This window comes from Mandrillus leucophaeus, unplaced genomic scaffold, assembly GCF_000951045.1.
Source record: "Mandrillus leucophaeus isolate KB7577 unplaced genomic scaffold, Mleu.le_1.0 Scaffold88, whole genome shotgun sequence".
Taxonomy (NCBI): Eukaryota; Metazoa; Chordata; class Mammalia; order Primates; family Cercopithecidae; genus Mandrillus; species Mandrillus leucophaeus.
In genome coordinates, this window is record NW_012109585.1 from 6206563 (window position 1) to 6223083 (window position 16521).

At 45.4% G+C, this 16521-nt stretch overlaps 2 protein-coding genes across 2 annotated transcripts in view; one reads left to right on the forward strand and one right to left on the reverse strand.

Annotated features, from left to right (window-relative positions):
• Positions 1-240, reverse strand: part of PDLIM4 (PDZ and LIM domain 4) — a 15194-nt gene extending 14954 nt beyond the window's left edge. Inside the window, exon 1 of the mRNA XM_011969294.1 lies at positions 8-240. Coding sequence (XP_011824684.1) covers positions 8-240 — 233 coding nt within the window. The remainder of the gene's footprint in view (positions 1-7) is intronic.
• The window catches only part of P4HA2 (prolyl 4-hydroxylase, alpha polypeptide II), a 102475-nt gene that overhangs the window by 37633 nt on the left and 48321 nt on the right, over positions 1-16521 (forward strand). The gene's annotated exons all lie outside the window — the stretch shown is intronic.

A 16521-nucleotide genomic window follows, 5' to 3' on the forward strand; every position in this document is an offset into this window, starting at 1 on the left:
CCGGCACCCCCGCCCAGCTCGGAGACCCCCGAGTTCGGACGGCCCCGACGGCCTGGATCCTGCTCGGTCCTCGGATTTGCCGTCCGCGGACCCAAACCCGGCTGTCGACACCGGCCCTTTGAAGTCGCTTTTAGGGAAGGTGCTCCAGCCGGAGGAGGGATGGAGGGCCCACTTGGGGGATGGGGCTGCGCCCAGCTCAGATACCTCCTCATGGGCCCGACTGGCAAACCCGCGGCCCATCCTCCCGTGTGAGAAGCCCTCTGAACCAAGAACCCTCTGAATCAGGGGCCTGAGCAGCACTGCGCCAGGGACGCAGACCCAAGACGACAGCAGGCAGCGCCAAGCATGGGAGTGGGCACAGAAAGGTCCTCAGACTAGTTTGTGGAGGCCAGTAAGGCTTCCTGGAAGAGGTGGTCCCTGACTTGTATCTGGAAGCAAGGTGTCCCTGCTTCCCCAGGACACTCAGGCCTTCTCTTGCTGCTTGCAGGCTCCTCAAAGGCCACCTCCCTGTCTGCACAGCCCCCTCCCCTCGTCCTTTGCCAGGAGCTTTGTTTCCCCAGGTCTCCTGAGAAAGGAGCAGCTGCAGCGGCTGGGGTCGTGGCTGTGCAGTGTGAAGGGAAGAAATATATGCAGCTCTTCACTTTGGGCCCTTCTCTCTCCAAGGTCTTCTCTCCATTCCCAACCATTATCCTCCGGGGATGTACTTGAACAGCCAATGCAGATGCCATGGCCCCACTGACCTCCCTCCGGTTCTCCGGGCCCTTCTGTCTGGCTACATCAGGGAGACACCGTTTACTTTTCCAGACCCTGTGGAGGCCTCTCATTTAGCCCAGATCCTTAACCTTATGTGTCCTTTTAGCCAAGCTGTGATAAGGACCCTGCTCTTGGGCTCCTCACAGGTGGTGGGATGAAATGAGTCCGCTGGGTCTCTGACAACCCCCAAAAAGGAGAACTGCTTGAGAGGCACAAACCTAGGGCAGTCCAAGGAAGGGAGTGGCCCTTCAGGGTAGAATGTGGGTGCCTCCGTGGGAGGCAAGATGCTGCTATCTCTTCACTGGGAGAGAAACAAGTGGTGTGTGGTAGCAGGGTGTATATGGGAGTGCATTTGGAGTGTGTGTGTGTGGGCGCATGTCTGAATCCATTAAAGCACCAGCCACTGTGCTGTTCTCCATCACTTCGTCATGGAGGAGGTTTCTGCTCAGCCCCATGCAGACTTAGACCACACGTGGAGAAAGGTGGAAGGGCCAGCAGGAGAGCTGGTCACTGCATGGTCTCTCTGATGTCTGTAGGCCAGAAGTTTCCCAGGACTTAAACCCTACTAAATGGGGTAGAGAGTGGGGGGCAGCCATCCCTTATCACTGGCTGTCCCGAGGGTTTGGTGTACAGCGTGGCTTGTGGTCAGAGGCCTGTCAGCCTGGCTCCAAGAGTCCTGGTGAATGTAAACCGTACAGACCTTTGCTGGGGAACGGGATCCTCAGGGGTCTGTGGAAGCTTCCGCTCAATGCATCCCAAAGTGAATTCCTGAAACTCCTCTTCATACTTTGCTTGCTTCCCCCAATTTTGCATCCCAAAGACTGCCCACACTCCTCGCCTCCATCCTGAAATTCCCTCATTACCCATTTACTTCTGTCCGGGAGAATGTGAAATGGTCCTTCTGAGTGTGACCTTCCTGGCCCCTGAGTCTCTGGGCAGTGTAATCCATCTCCAAAGGCTTCTGTCACAGGGTTGGAGGTGGAGGTGGGGTGGGGACTCTGGATGACTTTTTTAGAATCTGGTCCATAAACTTCCCCATTTTATCGTGCAGCGTTCTGGACAGATTGCAATGATGCAGGATCTGCATCCAGGCCAGTCATCCCTCACATGAGTTCATGATGACATCCCTGACTTAAGAGAACATCAGAGGCTCACTTCTGACTGTGCCTTCCCACAGGGGAGATGCCAGGTCAGGTTGTGTATCTGGAGTTTGGGGGTGGCCCTTCATAGGGGCCATACTGTGAACCCACTCGTAAGGTACACTGAGTTCTAGGCAGCAGGTCAGACAAGCTGCAGATTCTATGGCTTCTCCAACTCTCCTGAAAGTTCTTTAAGGAAGCCCTCAGATTTCCTTTCCCCCTGTAATGGCCTTGGTCCTGGGAGATTGCTGCATTGCTGAGACCCTATCGTGCTGGAATATCAAGTCATAAGGCAGTCACAGGGTCTGGAAGCCCTCTTCAAGGTGGGGATGTGTGGTGGCCAGGTCACACATCACCCCTGCCCTGGTGGCCTTCACGTATTTACTGCACATCCATCAGGTGTCTGTGCTGCTGGGAATAACCAGACTGCTTATTTCATGCATTCTTCTTCTCTGCATAAATATATATTGAGTGCTCAGGGCTGGGTCCAGGCGTCATCCATAAGGGCAGGGGCTGTGTCCGTCTTCTTTATTTATGTCTTTCCAGCACCACGCAGAGAACTTGGCACACAGAAGGCATTAAAAAACATTTGCTGTTAACAACACCACAGTTACAGGAATTATTATCTTAGCTTGCCCTTTGGACATGACCCAGAGAGAGGAAGGGAGGGCATGAGGGGGCTTAGGAAGGTGAAGAATTCTGCTTCTACTGCCTTCAAGGCCACACCCAGTGGCTCAGGGCACGATGCCCAGGCCTTCTCTATGCGGCCAGGTCTGTCCAAGGTCAGGAGAAGCCATGGTGCTCTTTCTTCAGTGGGCAGGCAGGGTTGGCAGGCTCCAGCAAGAGCAGACAACCTTGGGAATGTCGTTGGGCCTGAGCCTAGAATGAGAGGGAAGGATTTGGACAAGAACAACCTCAGGCTAAGGGCGAGGTCAACCTGGAGGACAATCCAGGAGAGTGCCCAGAATTGATGTAGCCCTGAGTGGGGAGGTGGCGTGGAGTAATGGGGCAGCCCATATTTGAGGATACCTTCCTGTGAGGCCGTGGGGGCTAGCCAGAGTGCTCAGCTGCTGACCTGCTCCTCCCTGGCCTAGTGGCCTCAGGTCTCTAGGTAGAGTCTGCTCCATTCCGGCTCAGCTCTTTGAGGCCCAGCCGCCTCTCCCCAGCCAAGAGCCTGGATTCCAAGGGAATCTAAAGCCTTGCTTGGGAGTTCCTTCTTCCTGGAATGCCCAGTCCACAGTACTGACCACTCCAGGGCCTCAGCAAACAGCCAGAGAGAACTTTAGATGCCCCCATTTCAGTGTGACCTGTCTGGTCCAGCTTCACCCAGGTGTCCGCTCTCCTAGAAGCCTGCTGGTCAAGGCCAGGAACCCAAATGGTGGAGAGGAAGCAGTCTGTGGTGGGCAGAGCTGGATAGAGGGGCAGTGTGGGTCTCCTGCAGAGTTGGAACTGTGCCTTAAAGTTACAGGAAGTTAAGGCAGGCCCATCGTAGGCAGGGGTCAGGGGCTCTGCAAGGGGTAGAGGCAGCCAGGGGCATGGGCACCAGGCAACATCCAAAAGGAAGGTCTAGGACAGTACAGCCTGTGAGGTGAGCTGAGAGCTGATGCCCAGCATATCCTGGAAGGACAGGACTCAGTCAGGAGGCAACAAAACTGGTCTTGGAGCTGTGGTTGGTTCAGCAGAACACAAAGTGGAGGGCATGCCTGTGGCAAAGGGTGTTTCCCAGCTCTAGTTCTGTGCCATTCAATCCTTTAACAAACACTTATTGAGTGCCTGCTATATGTCCAGCCCAGATGTGGTCAACTAACCTGGGGGTGTGGTGGGGATTCTCCAAGCTGCCACACCTCTCTAGGGGCTGAGATGCTGGAGGCTCCAGAGGGCGTCAGTCCCCAAGGATCCAAACAGGGACAAAGCTGACTCTGCCAGCTGGGACCCAGTTACTGGCTCTGAGCCAGATTCCAGGGCGGATACAAGAGCAGAACCAGCTTTCTTCAGCAAACTGATCCTGGGGGAGGTGTGTGACCACCACACGCTCACACAGTTTCAAGTGGTAGGTCTGGAGTTTTAGACCCTGTGTTGGTGCCTTTGTGCCATGTGCCTTGCCCCAGGGACAGATGTGTCTCAGCCGGACCTGCAGTCCCCATCAGCACCCCTGTCAGACCTGCTCTGTCTCTGTTTTCACAGAGAAAACCAGTCTGCTCTGGGACCCAACAAAGGGGCTGCCAGGCAGCAGGGCGGGGACAGGTTTACCTAGCTGGGCCCAGAGAGGCACCGGCCCTGAGGCCTGGGTGTAGAAGGGTATTGGGAGGAGTGGCATCTCGCACGGTGGCAGGGGTGGGGGGATGAGGAGGGTGGGGAGGCAGCTGACAGGTGGGAGAGCCAGAGGCAGCTCAGCCCAGCCCCAGCAGGGAAGTGACAGAACAGGCTGTTTGTGGTGGCAGCAAGGCCCATGTGATGGAGCCTTGTGCAACTGGGGCCTCAGGAAGGCAGCTTGCAAAAGCAGCCTCACCCCTGCTTCAAGGAGACCCCCATCCTTTCACCCCTCCCACTTCTCATTCAGGCCAGAGGATTCGGGCAGGCTGCCTGCCATACCCCAGTCTCCCCCAGCATCAGATGTCCCAAGTCTACCTGTAGTCCATAAATAGAGGCCCGACCCAGGTGTATTCAGGTTTCCAGTTTCTCCTGACAGCTGGAGTCTTCCCTTAGCCTCGCCTCTTGGTGTCTGTGAGGAGAAGAGCCTCCATCTGTGAATCAGCTCCTCCAGGCGGAGCAGCAGAGGGATCGCGGAGTAACTGTACTGTGTGCTCATTCTACGCCCTGGACGTAGAATGTCTTGGTCATGGCCTGACCATCACTGTGCCTGGACAAAAGCAGGGGTGTAAAACCCTTTCCTTCTCAGCCCGAGAGAGAGAGACACTGCTATGAGGTGCAGGTAAGGCTCGAGCAAAAGTGCAGGGATGACAAGAAGGAGATGGACATAGATGCAGCCCAGAAATTCAGTTACTGTCACTCATCTGTCAGCTGGGACCTGGACTCATGGCCCAGCTTTAGCCCTGCCCCAGCGCACACATCCACAGACACTCACACTCCAATTTAGCAGTGACCTGGCCAGGACAGTCTGGTCTCTGGCCTGAGGCCCCTCCTTCTCTTTTTGACCACAAGAACTGACATCCAGGGCTACTCAGAGGGCAGAAGAGGCCCACACTACTTCCATATTTCTTCCTCCCATCCTTTTTTTTTTTTTTTTAATACCAGCTAGAATGAGCTTGGAGCACTTTCATATTTCTAGATTCCCAGTAAAATAAAAAAGGAAGAAATGTGAGAATAGTGTTTCAAGAATTATGGCATTTGTTACTTCTGCTTTGTTTATTTATTCATCAGATATTTTTGAGAGCCTATGTGTCAGGCACTGTTTTAGGCCTGAGTGTTAAACTATTAAGTTTTATTTATTTATTTATCTATTTATTTACTTATTTATTTATTATCTCTTAAAAAGAGATGGGGTCTCACTATGTTGCCCAGGCTGGTCTCGAATTCCTGGGCTCAAGCAATTCAACCACCTTGGCCTCCCAAAATGCTGGGATTATAGGCGTGAGCCACTGTGCCAGGCTTTAAGTCTTTATAATACACATTTAAAATGGATAACCTCATTTGGGAATAACTTCAAAGATTTAAAGTCCAGTCTTCCTGGTTCTTCGTCTCAGGAGGGACCCCCATATCTCCTGATGCCCATGGTTTTCTTACTGGTATAGATTAGGCCTCTGTCTCTTGATCCTGAGGGGCCACGGGGGCTGTGATTCAGATTGGCAGAGGTGGCGAAGCTCTCCTTAGGAGTCTGGCTAGCATAGGTCTGCTGCTAGCCTATCCTCCCTGCCCATCCTTTCTATCTCTTACGATTGGCCCTCTCCCCTACAGTGCCAACTCCTTTAGTCACTGATTGGTCTTGGTGAAGTGCTCTGCCCCATGGTGCCCAGCACTGCCCAGTGGTGACTGAGTCACAGGCTGGTGGGGACTGTTCAGGCTGACCTCACCTCCGGGCCTGGCCATAGGACGCCAGCTGTGGCCACCTGGTGTGAGCCTGGCCACCTGTGTTGCTGGGAGAGTCAGGCAGAGCCATGTCGCTGAGTCCAGTAGTTGCCAGCTGGCCCAGAGGTCTGGGAATCCAGGTGCAGGGGGCCACAGGGATTAAAGTCGGAAGAGCCAGATCCAGGCCTGTGAGGGTGAAGTTGGGCTGAGGTTGCTGGAGGCTCTCGAGAGAATGGATTAGAGCAGGGCCCATGAGTCAGCCTAATGTCCTGGGTGGCTATTTTCTTGGCTTCTAAGACAATCAAAATTCTTTCTCACTTCCCCTCCCAAGGCTAGGACCATAGCTGTGTAGATCCAGGATCAGTAGTGCGGAGTTGGAGGCAGAGCTTTCAGTGGGAGTGGGGCTGAAATCCTCACACCCTGCATCTCTCATAGCCACCCGCAATGGTAAGAGCATTCACAGGACTTGAGCTTCCACCAAGATGATGCCTGATCAAATTGTTTGCCCCCTGTGAGATCACCATATTAATGGGAAGATAGGCTTGCCTCGGAACAGTGGAGGCTGTGTCTTCTCCAGGAGAAACCAGGAGCTCTAAGAGAATGTATAATGAGAACTTCTATGTGTGGAGAGTTAAACAAGAAGCTGTCTCATCACAGGGAAGATGAAGAGAAAATGGCGGATCTGGGCTTGAAGTGCAGTGTTGGAAAAGGCCCCACCTAACACTCTAGGACCAGCAGTCCCTGAGAAGTAGCTGTGTCTAGGATTAAGAAAAGCTGACCATGGAGAGCTGTGACATTGGGCATTCAAGCATGAAGCATTGTTGGCCCAGAGAAGGTGCACAAGCATTCTCTCTCAGAGAACCATGGTGTTCCAGAGCCAGAGAGAGATGGAGCGCTTCCACAATCCTTGTGAAGATCTGTTATCCTAACAACAATATATCCCCTTTAAGAAGATGGTGGCCCCCTCTAAATTGTCAATATAGCAAATTGGTTCCCATAGTATATTGAAACCCTATTACCACCTTGGGGATTCTTTTTCAAATTGCAAGCTTGATTTAATATAAAATTTAATGATTAATACATTAGATTAAAATGAAGAAAGGAATCTTGTAATTATCTCAAAAGGCATTGATAAATTTCATCAGCCATTCACACGAAAAATGTTAGAAAACCATGAAGAGAGGAAATGTTCTTAACATTTTAAAGAACAGATACAAAAACCAAAAGTCAGCATTAGATTTAACAGTCTAGAAAGTTATATTAATGGGAGAATCCAATGTCCTCTTCACTACTGTTGTTCAGCGTTGCTCTGGAAGTGCTAACCAGGACAATAGGGTGAAAAGAAGAAATAAGGGAGAAGTAAAGGAAGTAAGTAATAGAAAGAGTCAAAATGATCATTATTTGCAGATATTATGATTTTCCCTTTGTAATATCCAAGAGAATCAATTGAAAAATGATTATGACCGGTGGGTGAATCCAGTAGGATGGAGCAGAGTAGAATAAATTCATATATGTATATAGATTTTAATAGCTTTTAAGAGTACTAAGTCACAACTGATTGGAAAATGTGATGAAAACAATTTACCATTCACAATAATAGTGAAACATTAAAAATATCTAGAAATGAATTTTGAGTACGTCAAAAGCCTATAAACTTTTTTCTTTTTTATTTCCTTTTTCTTATCCTAGTGAGTGAAAACAAACGGCCTAGAAACTTTGATCTAGGATAGATTTGAAAGAAGACAAAAGGAATGCAGGCATATGTCATGTTTCTAGAAAACTCAATATTTTAAATTTATTAGTAAATTCAGTGCAATTCCAAACAAAATTCATTTGGGTGGGAGGAATTGACAAGATGATTCTAAGGATCAGCTGAAAAGTAAGTATGAAAAAACCCCACAAATATTGGATTAAGAGACTCATAAAGTAAGATTTGCCCTATAAGTATCAAAGTATGCAATAGAGCTAAAATAATTAAGAGTGTGATAGCAGCATAGGAAAAGACAAATACATTAGTGGAACAAAAGAGAGTCCATAGCATGAGATAAAGAAAACATTTTAATCCAGGGAATAAAAGGTAGTTTACTCAATAACTCATGTTGGGATCATTTATTATTATGCATAAAAAATAAGGCTATAATTCTATATGCTATATAATTTCCCACATTATAAAGTAAATCCCAAATGGATTCATGATCTATATATTTTAATTTTCCCAATGTGGGTGCTTTTATAAACTACTCATATGCTTAAACTAAAGAAAGGACTGGTAAAAAATATATAGATTAATATTTTTATAATCATGGTGCTATGGTTAGAATGTGTCCTCCAAAGTTCATGTGTTGGAAAGTTAATCTACAATGCAACAGTGTTGAGAGGTGAGATCTTACGAGGTGATAAGGTCATGTGGGCTCTGCCCTCAATGGATTAATGCCAACAGGGGTGGGTTTGTTATTGTGGGAATGTGTCTTTGTGAAGGAGGAACTCGGCCCCCCTTTGTCTCTCTCACCCTCTAGCCTTCCGCCATGGGATAATGCAGCAAGAAGGCCCTTGAAAGATGCTGGCACCTTGGTATTGGACTTCTCAGCCTCCAGAATTTTGAGAAATAAATTTCTTTTCTTTATAAATTACTCAGCTATTGGTATTCTGTTATAGTAACTTAAAGCAGACTGAGACACTTGAGGTGAGAAACATCTCTTTCATGAAGATAAATACTTGAAATATGTTTTCCTGTTACATATGGATTTCAAAAATCAGAGAAATATGCGGCAAACTGTTGGTAGTTTTCATTTCTGGGGATGGTATTTTGGGACATTTACTTTCTCTAAGTTATATATTTGTATAGTGTTTTAATTTCATATAAATAAATTTTACTGAGTTTGTAATTAGAAAAATGAGGATAATAAAAAGGAAAATAAAGACAACAGAAGGACAAATACTGCTTCTTATGTAAGAACCTTACAATAATGCACTTCCATTTACTTCTCCCTTCTTTTTTGCTAATGTTGTTATGTGTTTACCTCTGTATCTGCTACAAACTCAGTAACAAATAATCATTATTTTTGCTTTAAACAGTCAATTGTCTTTTAAGTAATTTAAAAAACAAGAAAACCTATTTTCTATTTACTTGTTAGGTTTACTGGTAGTACTTGTTCTTTTGTTTAGAGCTGAATTTCCAACAGGTATCAAAGAGCATCTCAGCAGAGAAATGGCTTATTTCCCTTCAGCCTTAAGAACTTCCTTTAGGCCAGGCATGGTGGCTCACACCTGTAATCCTAGCACTTTGGGAAGCCGAAACAGGCAGATTGCCTGAGCTCAGGATTTCGAGATCAGCCTGGGCAACAATGGTGAAACCCTGTCTCTACTAAAATACAAAAAATTAGCCGGGCATGGTGGTGTGCGCCTGTAGTCCCAGCTACTCAGGAGGCTGAGGCAGGAGAATTGCTTGAACCCAGGAGGCAGAGGTTGCAGTGAGCCAAGATCGCGCCATTGCACTCCAGCCTGGGCAACACAGCAAGACTTCGTCTTCAGGAAAAAAAAAAAAAAAAAAAGAACTTCCTTTAACATTTCCAGTAGTACAGACGGACTGGTGATGAATTCTGTCTGCATTTTTTTTAAATCCCAAAGTATCTTTACTTTTTGTTCCCCACCCCGGCCGCCCTTTTTTTTTTTTTTTTTTTTAAACACAGCCTTGCTCTACCCTCCAGCCTGGAGTGCAGTGGCATGATCTTGGCTCACTGCAACCTCCAACTCCTGAGTTCAAGCGATTTTCATGCCTCAGCCTCCCGAGTAGCTGGGATTACAGGCACCTGCCACCACGCCCAGCTAATTTTTGTATTTTTAGTAGAGACGGGATTTTGCCATGTTGGCCAGACTTGTCTCGAACTCCTGACCTCAGCTGTTCCACCCGCTTCAGGCTCCCAAAATGCTGGGATTACAGGTCTGATCCACCGTGCCCAGCCTCTCATTCCCTTTTAAAGATAACTTCTCAGGATGTAGAATACTAGGTTGCTTTTTTTCTCATAGATTATTTAATATTTAATATATAATTCATATAATTTTATTGTTTTATGTCTTGCATTACTCCTGGTAAGAAATAAATGGTGATTCTTTTTTTTTTTTTTTTTTTTTGAGACGGAGTCTGGCTCTGTCGCCCAGGCTGGAGTGCAGTGGCGCAATCTCAGCTCACTGCAAGCTCCGCCTCCCGGGTTCATGCCATTCTCCTGCCTCAGCCTCCCGTGTAGCTGGGACTACAGGCGCCCACCACCGCACCTGGCTAATGTTTTGTATTTTTAGTAGAGACAGGGTTTCACCGTGTTAGCCAGGATGATCTTGATCTCCCGACCTCATGATCCGCCCGTCTCGGCCTCCCAAAGTGCTGGGATTACAGGCGTGAGCCATGTAATGTGCCTACATTCTTTTATCACTTCTAAGATGTTCTATTTGGTTTTAAGATTTTGACTATGATGTTCCTAGATGTAGTTTCCTTGTTTTTATCTTCTTTGGAGTTTTAAAACCCCAGCTTCTTTGGATGGTGTATTAATAATTTTTTAAATCAAATATAGAATTTCATTTACCATTTAAAAGAATTTTTTTTGCCTCACTCTCTTTCTCCCCTTTCCTTCTGGGACTCCAAGTTTATGTATATATTAGATTGCATGATACTCTTTCAAGGTCACTTCGTTGAGGCTGTGTTTGCATTTTTCGGTCCTTTTTCTTTTAGGTGGTTTCCATTGTCTTGACTTTAAGCTCATTGATCTTTTCATTTGTAGCATCCAGTCTACTCATAAGTTTATCTAGTAAATTTTCCATTTTGTATATTGTATTTTTCAGTTCTAGAATTTTCATTTAGCTCCTTTTTTATAGTTTTCATTTCTCTGCTGAGATAGCTCATCTATTCATTTGTTACGTCTATCTTGTAATTTAAACTTCTTTAACATATTTATAATAGCTGTTTAAAGTGCCTCATCTGCTAATTCCAATATCTATGATACCTCCAATATCTATGTTACCTCCGGATCTATTTCTGTTGTTTATTTTTTGTCCTGGTTATGACTCGTATTTTCTTGCTTCTTCATATGTTTGGTAATGTTTGACTATATATTGGGAATTATGAATACTTCATTGTTAAGAGTTTGGATCATGTTTAAAGACTGTTGAGTTTGTTTTATTAGGTAGTAAATTCACTAGAGGCCCAATTTGAGCCTATGAGGCTTGGTTTTAGGCTTTATTAGCAATCCACTAGGCCTTATGGAATCTTGCTCTGCATGTGAGGCTTAGACAAAGCCTGAGGAGCACCTCTGTGTAGCTTTTCAGAGCTCCTTCTTTGTGTAGCTCCTTCTTCTTTGATACCCTGTCCCACAAATTTCAGCCACCTCAACATCTGCTATCTATGATCTTTATTTCCTTCAGTTGATGAGACCATTGTTTTCTCTCTCTCTCTCTCTCTCTCTCTCATTCTCTTTAGATATCTTGACCTCCTGGCCTCAAATGATCCTTCTGCCTAAGCCTCTGGAGTAGCTGGTACTACAAGTGTGCACCACAATGCCTGGCTAATTTTTTAACTTTCGTAGAGACAGAGTATTGCTATGTTGACCAAGCTGGTCTCAAACTCCTGGCCTCAAGGGATCCTCCCACCTCAGCCTCCCAGAGTGCTAGGATTACAGATGTGAGACACTGTGCCTGGTGCCATTGCTTTCTGGGCACCACTTCCCTACACCACGGTTTGGAAAGTATCCCAGGTAAAGCACTTTGGTTCACCTTGTGTGTTTCCCTTCTCTCAAGGACAAAGGCTTTTGATGTTCAATGCCTGTAATCACTGGCTATAAATATTTCATCGAGTTTTATGGTTGTTTACAGCAGGGAGGGAAGTTTATTACCAATTTATCAGTTATGGTTGGAACCTAAGGAAAGTTTGAAAACTAAAAGAAGAAAGAAAAGGAAAAGAAAATAGGGAGGCCTAATTCAAGATGTGGATCTGATGTCATAAGTGTCTAAGAGTCTGAGCTTCATCTCAAAGCAGCTGGGCCAGTTGAGCATACCCTTCTGTAGTTCTTTTTAACCTGGCATCAGAATCGGACTGAATAAAACGCACAGTTCTGGCCACTATAGCAGATTGTGTCAGACTTATCCTCCTGCTGAAAACAACTATAAAAGTTGGACAAAATGTATAAAACAACTAGTTGAAGGCATTTGAGAATAGTCAATACAGCTAAGAATTGAGGAGTTATGATCCTGGAGAAAAGGGAATAATGTGTAGTGAGTTCCACATCTTTGCTTTTTCCCTAGGGGCATTTCACATATTGTTACTTGAGGGAACAGGGACCTAGCAGAAAGCATCAGTCTTACCAGATTGACGATACAAACATCAGAGTTCAGGGATGCCAAAGAAGATGGAAATTAAGAAGGAAAATTCCAGAAGGTAGGAAACAAGAGAGAAGGAGCCCAACAATTGCATGCAAATTCCTCCAACTTTATTGGATTTTCTTTTTTTTTTTTTTTTGAGACAGGGTCTTGCTCTGTTGCCCAGGCTGGAGTGTAGGGGTGTGATCTTGGCTCACTGCAGCCTCCTTTGACCTCCCGGATTCAAGCCATCCTTCCATGTCAGCCTCCCATGTAGCTGGGGCTGCAGGCACATGCCTGGCTAACTTTGCTTGTTTTTTTGGTAGAGATAAGGTCTCACTATGCTGCCCAGGCTGAGCTTGAACTCCTAGGCTCAAGCAATCCTCCAGTCTTGGTCTCCTAAAGTGTTGGCATGAGTCACCATGCCCAGCCTATTGGTCTACTTTTAGCCTATGAAGCTAAAGAACTGAGCAAATTTTAGTAGTCTTAAAGTGTTGGGGAGACAAATTGGAAAACAAATTCTATCAAGGTAGAGAAGCCTTGGTAAATGCATAGGTGTTCTGATAAGTCCCAGAAGGGTCACACACTAGGAGAGAGGGTCACATCCTAGGAATAAGAGATATGTCCTAGGACAAAAATGAACCACACCAGCCAAAACATGACATAAACCAAAGCCTTGACGGGAGTAAGGTATTCATTTGGTACTCTGCCTTCCAGAAGGCAACTTAATTCTTTCTTTCTGGATGAATACATCACCCAGAGACCTTCCAACTTTTCATCCAAAATGTGTGTCATCCAAAAGAGAAGTATGAGACATGCTCAAAAACAAAACAAAACAAAACAAAACACAAACAAAAAAACAGGCCAAATGACTAAAAATCAAGAGAAAAGACAGACAATGGAAATAGACCCACAGGTGTTTCAGAAATGAGAGACTTCCAATAATTATGATGAAAATGTTCAAGAAAATGGAGAGAAAGTAAAAAAAAAAAAAAGATGAAAAGCTAGAGAATTTAAAAATAGAATTGCCAGAATACTGATAAAGATAGCAGATAGGAGGCAGGACTAGCTTGCAGCTCCTACTCAGACAAACAGAGTGTGGAGACTCACATCCTGAACTTTTGCTCCAAGAACTACTGCAGGAACATACCAGGAAAGCCAAGAGAATCCACAGACCCTTTGAAGGAACTGGATCACTACTGCAGGCTCCTTGAGATGCAAAAAAACCATGAGTCTGCTTGTTTTCTCAGCGGGGAGGCTCATGGTCTGGGACAAGTTCTCAGCCCTGGGCACTGGCTGCCTGGAAATAGACTCAGTACTGTTGTGGGGGCATGGTGGGAGTCAGATTGGCCTTTAGGACTGTGGGGTGCATGGAAGCAGGGTGACGCCTGTGACTGCCAGCTTTCCCCCACTTCCCTGGCAACCTGTATGACTCAGCAGAGGCAGCCATAATCCCCCTGGGAGTATAACTCCATTGGACTGGGAATGACACCCCTATCCCCCATAGCAGCTGCAGCAAGCCCTGCCCAAAGAGAGGTTGAGCTCAGAAATGCCTATCCCCGCCCCTACCTGCTGGTCTTTTTCTACCCACCCTGGTAGCCGAAGACAAAGGTCATAATCTCTTGGGAGCTCTATGGCCCTGTCTACCGTCTTAACCAGGTGTCCTTAGGGTAAATTTGCATTCTCCTTATAGGACTGCAGCAGATGTGCTCTTGAAAGCGCCACCTCCTGGCTGGAGGCCAACCAACACAAAACCAAGGACCCTCACAGAGTCCACTTCACTCCCCTGCTACCTCCACAGGAGCAGGTGCTAGTATCCATGGCTGCAATACTTGAAGATGGATCACATCACAGGACTCTGTGGACACTTCCCAGGTACAAGCCCATAGCCCAGTAGCTCTGCTGGGTGGCTAGACCCAGAAAAGCAAAAACAATCACTACAGTTCAGCTCTCAGCAAGCCCCATTCCTAGGGGAAGGGAGAGAACACCACATCAAGAGAGCACCCCATGGGACAAAATAATCTGAACAACAGCCCTTGAATTCCAGACCTTCCCTCTGACATAGTCTACGGAAATGAGAAAGAACCAGAAAAACAATTCTCTTAATATGACAAAACAAGATTCTTTAACACCCCCAAAAGATCATACCAGCTCACCAGCAATGGATCCAAACCAAGGCAAAATCTCTGAATTGCCAGAAAAAGAATTCAGAAGGTTGATTATTAAATTAATCAAGGAGGCACCAGAGAAAAGTGAAGTCCTACTTAAAGAAATCAAAAACGTGATACAGGATTTGAAAGGAATAGTGTCAATAGGGATGGTAGCAGTTCTTTGAATGTCTGATAGAATTCAACTGTAAATCCATCTGTCATGGATTTTTATTTTTGGTTGCCAATTTTTTTTTTTTTTTTTAGAGATGGAATCTCACTCTGTCACCCAGGCTGGAGTGCAGTGGCGTGACCTCGGCTCACTGCAACCTCCGCCTCCCAGGTTCAAGCAATTCTCCTGCCTCAGCCTCCCGAGTAGCTGGGACTACAGGCGCACGCCACCACACCCGGCTAATTTCTTTTGTATTTTAGTAGAGACAGGGTTTCACCGTGTTGCCCAGGCTGGTCTCGAACTCCTGAGCTCAGGCAATCCGCCCTCCTTGGCTTCCCAAAGTGCTAGGATTACAGGCGTGAGCCACTGCGCCCAGCTGGTAATTTTTAAAATTACCATTTAAATCTCACTGCTTGTTATTGGTCTGTTGAGAGATTCTATATCTTCCTAGTTTAATCTAGGAGGGTTGTATATTTCCAGGAACTTAACCATCTCCACTAGATTTTCTAGTTTCTGCATGTAAGGTTTTCATAGTAGCCTTGAATAATCTTTTGTATTTCTGTGGTATTGAAGCGACTTTGTTGTCTGGGGAAACACCCTAGGTTCATCTTGCACTGAGAAGATTAACAACACGGACGCACACACCTGGAGCAGGTTAAGGAGGGGAAAGTTTAATAGACAAAAAAAGGAGAGAGAAAGAGAGCTTTCTCATACAGAGAAAGCGGGGCGCCCAAGAGGGTTTCTGGGTTGAGGGTGGGATGCGATCCATTTTATAGAGAGACTTGAGGAGGCAGTGTTTGATTTACACAGGGGCCAGGGGATTGGTTTGACCAGGTGTAAATAGTTACATAGCCTGAGAAGAGATTGGCCATCCCACCTTAATCTTTTATTATGTAAATGTGACCTCCACTTGTCCAGCACTATTTGAACCTTGATTCCTCATTGTACCACACATAAAATTAATTTAAGATGGATCATAGACTTAACTATGAAACCATCAAGCTTCTAAAGGAAACCATGGAAGCATAGTTTTACGACCTCTGGGTAGGGAAACATTTCTTAAATGGGACTTAGAAAGCACTAACCAAAATATAAAAGATTAATATGTTGGATTTGTAGGAATTAAGAACTTTTATTTATCAAAAGATCCTATTAGGAGAATGAAAAGTCAAAGCACAGATTGAGAGGGAATATTTGCAATACATATATCCAGCGACAAACTCATATGCAGAAAATATATAGACTTCTACAATTCAGTAAGGAAAACATAGAAACCGCAATAGGAAAATGGACAAGGACTTGAACAGTCATGTCACAAGAAATAACTAATAAACACATAAAAAGGTGCTCAATATCACCAGGGAAACGTTCTTTTAAATTGCAATGAGATATTGCTACACACCCACCAAAATGACCAAAATTGGAAAAGCTAACAATAACAAATGTTGGCAAAGATTGCCATTGGGAATGTAATTTTGTTCATCCATTTAGAAAAATGGTAATATCTACAATAGCTCAATATATGCATGTCTTACGACCTAGGAATTTCACTCCTGGATTTTTATTATATTTAAATAAGTGCTTGTGCCCACCAAAAGACATGTGCAAACATATACAAAACAGTTTTATTTAGCATGACTAAAAACAACCCAATGTTCATCAACAAAAATGGATAAATTGTGTTACATTCAAACAATGGAATACCACATAGCAATGAAAAAGAATGAGGAACTATTACAAACAAGATAGATGGATATCACAACCATAATGTGGAGTATAAGAAGCCGACCCAAAAAAATATGTATTGTATAACTTCACTTTATAAAGTTCAAAATCTGACAAAACTAATCAAAAGTGAAAGAAGAAAGAACAGTGCTTAGCTTTGGGAGAGTTTACTGACTATGAAAAGGCACATGGAAACCCTCTGGTATTCTGGAAATAC